The sequence below is a fragment of the Gavialis gangeticus genome, unplaced genomic scaffold, assembly GCF_001723915.1.
Source record: "Gavialis gangeticus isolate Ggan-Ray unplaced genomic scaffold, GavGan_comp1, whole genome shotgun sequence".
Taxonomy (NCBI): Eukaryota; Metazoa; Chordata; order Crocodylia; family Gavialidae; genus Gavialis; species Gavialis gangeticus.
In genome coordinates, this window is record NW_017728998.1 from 46,756,763 (window position 1) to 46,763,679 (window position 6,917).

A 6,917-nucleotide genomic window follows, 5' to 3' on the forward strand; every position below is an offset into this window, starting at 1 on the left:
GTTGCTCTAGACATTGCCACTGTAATTGTGATCAGAATTGGTCAAGTGTCAGTTATGGAGGAAGAGCAGGAGTATAAACATCTGCAGATTAGTTTATCTGGGTAAACTAAATAAATTTCTCTTGTAAAGTCACTGAAATGAATGGAGTTACACCAGTGCTGAATTTGACTCATTAGGAAGGATTCCCCAGTACAAGCTGATATTGCTAGTTAAGTGCTGCTGACATAGTACTTCTCTCTTCCACCTCTCTAATTACATTGCCTATCACTTCCTTGAGTCCCTTCACCAGCTTCTCTTTACATCAGTTTTCTCATTACCCTTACCTCACCTCATCTTTAAAACCCTTTCTCTCAGACCTCAGTCATTTTTTTTCCTCCAATGACTTCTGCCCTGAGCCATCCCCTCAAATGCCCTTTTGATTCCTTCTCTCTCTCCACTTCTCATCTTCCCCGTGCAGTCTCATATGTTTGGTCTAGTTCCGTTTGATGAACATGCTCACTGGTTAATCTCTCTTGTCACTTTGAAAGTGACAAGCCCAAGACAACCTCTTACCTGCTTGTATTTGTTCCTGGCCTCTCCATGTGGCTGTTGTTTCTGTTGAGTAAGGCTCTTCTATAGTGCTGTATCTGGGTTTTTCAATGGCTGAGGTAGCCAGCATAATTTGTTTGAATGTGTGTTGTTCTAAATGTTTTTCTTCGGCACCAAATGCATCTGGCATGGTTTGATCATTTTTCTGTACTGCATGACCTCCTCTGGCAGGAGAATGAACAGCAAGCTCATTAGTGTAGCCCTCATTTTCAAAGGCTTTGCACTGAAATGTGCTCTCTGTAAGATTCTCATAGGCTAGTTTCATATGCTGGCATTCACACCTTTTCGAGTTCACTGTGTCCCATTCCTTGACCAGGAATATTAGTTTCTTAATGGGGGTGGCTGAGTCTTTACTTCTGGATCTCTTTTTCAATTTACTTCTTATGCCCTTCTTCCTTGGAGGACTCCCTGAATGGTTACAGTAGCTGGAATTCACTTGACTGTCTGTAGACTGATGATGTCCTGCAGGCTTAAATCTTCGCTTTGTCCCTCTCATCTGTGAGATTATTCTGGCATACATGTCATTTTCTCCTTTCTTGTCCTGCCTTTCTTTCAAGTCTTTTATTTTACTCCAAGTATTTCCATAGCATTTATTGAAATCCACAGCAGTATATGAATGTTCCTAAAAATGATGTGAAAAGTTGTTTTAAAATTATTCTTCATGATGATACCAAATGAAGGCAAAGTTTGGCCTTCCCTAAAAATTTCTATATTACCATTAGCTGTGTTAGGCTATTTTCTGAATAAAATGGCATAAAGATGAAGTACCCAAGGTGTCTTTTAGTCAGTGGAAATTGGATACTGGTAATTCTGAGTACCTATGGGTGTGTCCAGATGAGTGACACTGCAGACCCATCTGCGGTACCACACAATGCACATGCAAGCATTTCCTGCGCTGCTACTTTGCAGCACAGGGTGTTTTCTTTAGCACAGGAGATGCCAGGATCGAAAAAAACCCATGCCAAAAAAAGTGGGACAGCACACATGGTGGCAGCACATGCCACTCAAAACTGGAGCCTGGCCGACTGGAGCCAAACTGCAGCTGCTGGCCAGGCTCCCTGCTGCAGAAGAGCTATGGCTGCAGCTCCCTGAGGCCCCCAGGACCCAAGGTAAGGCTGCTGGGGTGAGCACAGTTGCTGGCCCTAGCCTCCCCTACCCAGCTCAGGCTAGCCCACCGTGCGCCAGAGTGCACATGGCATGGGCAGTCCCCGGGACAAGTAACAGCGGCACAAGGTGTGCTGCTGTTACTTGACCGCAGGGAAAAAGACATTCCTGCTCGTGAGAATGCATCCTATCTGTCCAGACAAGTGATTTTTAACTTTTTTTCATTTGCGGACCACTTTGGAAATTTTGAATGGAGGTGCAGACCCCTTTGAATTGTAAGTATTAGTATTCACATACTTTTGATTTATCATAGTCATCTTTCATGGACCCGTTAGACATAGTCTGCAGACACCCAGGGATCTGCAGACCACAGGTTGAAAACCACTGGTCTAGACCTAGTAGGGATCATACAGTGAAACTTGCTGGTGGCACTGATCCGCATGTATTTAGAACCCAGCCTCACCAGTGCTGAGATAAACATCTTAGGGCATTTATACATATACTTTTTGTTGTGTGATGCACTGGAGATCCGCCACTTTGGAGCAGACTCGATTAATTGACTCTGCTCCGTACATGAGCTGAGGCGAACTGCAATGTGCCACATGCAATTGTATAAGTGCCAAAATGTGTGTCAGCGCACAGAAAATGGCAGTGGTGCACTTTTGAATTAAAGCACCTTCGATGTTCAAAAGCATGCTACTGCCATTTTCTCAGTGCTGCCGCACATTTTGCCGTTTATACAACTGCAAGCCTCATAGCACTTGCATATGTAAAAATGCCCTTAAGGCCTAGTCTCTCTTTTGAGGTGCTTCACTGCTATGTGGAATGATCAACATCACTTCATGGCCTTGAATATCCAGGGCCAAGGAGTTATGTAATCTGGATCCAAATCAGTTCCTTCACAAAATCCCAGCAGAAAGTTGGACTAGTGTGGATACGTAAGGATACCATTAAAACAAATCCTAGTTACTGTGGTAACTGAAGCTCTCTATTCTGAAGTGGTCTTGCATGCTCTTGCTGGTTCTAGCCAGCAGTACAACCTCTGGAAGGCAAGCTGAGAAGTTTGAATCAAAGAAGGATGCAGGATTGCCTTTACTTAAAAAGCATCAAACTTTAATAAATCAAAGGAGAAGATAAGTTATGTGGACATACGTAGATATGTTAACAGAAGCAGAGCATCAATGCAACCTGAGCATTAACAGGAGGGAGTTCTATGACCCTTGGTTACTGCTAGACTCACTAAGGGATAACATGAGGTCCTCTCAAAAGGGATAACATAAGGTCCTCTCAAAAAAGAAGAAAGAGGCATACACACAATGGAAGCTAGGAACAGTCCTTAAGGAGGACTATACAACAATGGTCCACATATGTAGGGAGAAGATTAAGAAAGCTAAAGCGGTGACTGAATTCAAGGTAGCAACAGGAGTCAAGGACAATAAGAAGTCCTTCAGGTATGTAGGGAACAGAAGGAAAACAAATGGGAGTGCGGGGCCCCTGCTGAACACCTCAGGACAGCTGGTAACCAACACCCAGTAGAAAACCGAACTCTTGAATGCCCACTTTGCTCCAGTTTTTCACTGGACCAAGGGGAAAAACATGCAAGATAAGGTCCATATGGGGCATGGTGGGAATGACAGCCTTCCAACTGTTGATGCTAAGCTGTTGTGTAACTGGAAAAGCTAGACATTTATAAGTTAGCAGGACCAGATGAACTTCACCCAAGGGTGCTGAAGGAGCTGACTGAAGTCATTGCAGGACCCCTGGCAAATCTTTTTTAAAAATCGTGGTGCTCAAGGGAGATCCCTGAGGATTGGAAGAGGGCCAACATGGTGCCATCATCAAGAAAGGGAAGAGGGAGGACCCAGGCAACTATAGGCCAATCAACCTAATTTCTACCCCAGGAAAAATCCTAGAAAAACTCATCAAGGAGTCTTATGTGCAACTCACTCATAGAGGGTAGGATTCTGAACAACAGCCAGCATGGCTTTGTCACAGGCAGGTCCTGTTTTACCAATCTCATCTCCTTCTATGACCAGGTATCTTGCAATCTGGACATGGGAGAGGAGGTTGATATTATATACCTAGACTTCCAAAAGGCCTTTGATCTAGTATCCCATGATATCCTCAGGAGAAAATTGGAAGATCGTGGGCTTAACTGCTCGATGGTTCAGTGGATGGGAAACTGGCTGCGAGGTAGGATCCAGAGAGTTCTTGTGAATGGATTTGTATCATCCTGGCAAAAAATGGCCAGTGGTATCCCTCCAGGGTCCATGCTTGGTCCAGTGCTTTCCAACATCTTTATCAATGATTTGGAAGTGTGGGTGAAGAGCTCACTGGCCAAGTTTGTGGACAACACCAAGTTATGGGGGAGTGTGGTCATGCCTGCAGATAAGCTGCAGGCACAGGTGGACCTTGACAGACTGGAGAGGTGGGCGAATCAAAACCAGATGAAGTTCAATGCTGAGAAGTGTAAAGTGCTCTATCTGGGGGCAAATAATCCCCATCATACCTACAGGCTCAGTGGCGACAATTTGACTTGCACCACAGCCAAAAGGGACCTAGGGGCAATAGTTGACCATCGCATGAACATGAGCTGTCAGTGCGATGCTGTAGCCAGCAGGGCAAACAACACTCTGGCGTGCATCAACTGATGCATCTCATGTAAAACCAAGGAAGTGATTCTTCCACTGTACTCAGGACTAGTGAGATCACAGACAGATGGAGTACTGCATCCAGTTCTGGGCACACTTCAGCAAGGATGTGGAAAAAACTTGAGAGGGTCCAGAGAAGAGCCACCTATATGACCAGAGGCTTACAAGGCAGGCCATACAAGGAGAGGCTGAGGGACTTGGGCCTCTTCAGCCTAAACAAGAGAAGGCTGAGAGGGGACTTGGTAGCAGCTTACCACTACATCAGGGGAATACATGAAGAGCGCGGGGAATAACTGGGCACCCATGGGGAAGACCAGGTGTAATGGATACAAACTCTTGGAAGACCTCTTCAGGCTCAATTCTAGGAAAAACTCCTTCACAGTCAGGATGTCCAGACTGTGCAATAAACTCCCTCCAGAGGTGGTGCAATCACCTATCCTGGAAATCTTCAAGAGGAGACTGGATGGTCACCTCACTGGGCTCACCTGACCCCTAGTTGTCTTCCTGCCTAGTGCAGAGGGGCTGGACCCAATGGTCTTGTGAGGTCCCTTCCAGCCCCTAACAATGTATGAATCTATGATTCACTGTACATTTAATCTACCTTGAAAGGCATTAAGAATATATATTTTTTACACTGAACCTCTAAAAAGACCACAAAAACTGCAGGTAACTTCCTAAATACCCAGTACTACATTTCTGCTTAAAAAATGCCAAGTCCCCTTAATATGTTGCGCATGAGGGCCAGCTTTGCCCAGGAGAAAATTAGGTTTTTGGAAAGAAAACAAAATAACTTGTAGAATTTGGATACAACTTATACATGATTTTTATCTAACTTGTTTATATAATGATGTAGGACATCTTTGGCCCTGAGAAATACAATGGGAGTGAGAGCAGATAGCAAAGCATGCAACTCAAAGATGTAGTTGCAGTTAAAAAGGACATCTGCAATGACGGTGGGAACACAGAGCATTCTTGCTAAGGCTCCATTAACTTTGTTAGCACTAAGCTGAGATCCAATGCTGGGGGAGATTCCATGGGTACTGGAAAAATACTGAACATCCCTCTCAGAAAAAAATCACTGTATGAGAGGGTGGGAATGTCTAAATATTTTACAGCTGTCAGGTGAAACTTGTGCTGCAAAAAGTGTTGTAAAGGTTCACCTTGATCAAGCACAAGGGCAAGCTGAGAGAATGGGCACTCTGTCCACAGGCTGGATGTAGGGATCTGGATCCTAATGCTTTCCTTACAGAGGAAGCCTGAAATATGCCTGTTTTTATGGCTTCAAGATGTAAAACAAAGACATAGGGAATAGCCTTACCCAACGCCCCTTAGACAACTCTTCATCAAACTTGATCACTATAACTGAAGCAAGACCTGGACTGGGAACTCAAACACTGCAACATTTCAGTTCAAAATACTTGAACTACCTAAAACTGCAATAATCAACTGAAAATGACTGAGATTTTATTTTTCGTATTGTGCAGGGGCTCCTTCTATATGTTTACAGAAGTTAAGCAAGAGGCCTATCATCTTTCTCTCTCTTTGTTAATATTAAAAAACCTGTAGTTTTATATTAAAAATATATATAGACATTATTTGTAGTGGTAGTGTTGGAATGATATTGTAGCCATTATGGTACAGGAAATGTATGAGGGGCAAGGATATTTTACTGGACCAGCTGCATGGCAAGGAGTGACTTTTAGATAAGATTTCAAACAAAAGTTGCTCTTCCTTTATGCCTGTCTAAAATCTCCCCGTCATGCAATTGGTCCAGTAAAAGATACAAACTCCCTAAAAAATTCCTTGCCTTTTGCATCATTCTCAGTGAATTTTTTGTTGGCATCATGATGCAAGTAGATTCTTGAATACTCCTGCACTTGTGGAATGAGGAGGCCCTGTCATAGAGAGGTTTGCAGGACTCTTAGTTTTGTGGGTAATTTTCACTGAGCATAACAAATGACCCTATCCTAAGCTCATTCAGAACAAGTTAATGTTGGCACCTTTCTTGTCTGACTTGATTTTTAAAGTTCATTAGTGAAATGTATTCCAAAAAAACATGACTTACTTCTTTTGGGTCTTTGCTTAACTCATGCTCCTTATCCCAAGTTACAATATCTAATCTTTTAAATGGAAAAGCTTCACTGGGAATTTCATGTTTTTTCCATAATCTGCAAATGAATATTTTAAAGTTTTATTATTTGTAAACACTGGGAAACATTTTCCAAAGACAGTACCCATGTCAACCTGGGATCAGGAGCTCCCAGGCCTCTAGTCATCAGAAGGTTACATGTGCATTCTAATAATTTTTATATGATTTATATATGGTTTTTAATTATAGAAGAATCCAAATGATACCAATAATAAATGTTGGTGACAGACAAACAAAATTGAAAATGTCTACTTGTGTCAAAGTTTTCTTAAATCTTACTTAACAGCTACACAGGAGGCACACAAGCAGTGCCAGCCCACGGGTGACATCCCAAGGGGCGTCAGTGCTGACTGAAGCTGCATGGCCCTGTGTGGTGCCACACTGAGCTCCACCAGTCCCGTGACAGGCGGCACAAGTGACACCGG

At 43.3% G+C, this 6,917-nt stretch overlaps 1 protein-coding gene across 1 annotated transcript in view; it reads right to left on the reverse strand.

Annotated features, from left to right (window-relative positions):
• KCTD19 (potassium channel tetramerization domain containing 19) overlaps positions 1-6,917 on the reverse strand; it is a 57,668-nt gene that overhangs the window by 9,964 nt on the left and 40,787 nt on the right. The window contains exons 6-7 of the mRNA XM_019505301.1: positions 6,409-6,511; positions 553-1,210 (exon numbers count right to left, since the gene is read on the reverse strand). Coding sequence (XP_019360846.1) covers positions 553-1,210; positions 6,409-6,511 — 761 coding nt within the window. The remainder of the gene's footprint in view (positions 1-552; positions 1,211-6,408; positions 6,512-6,917) is intronic.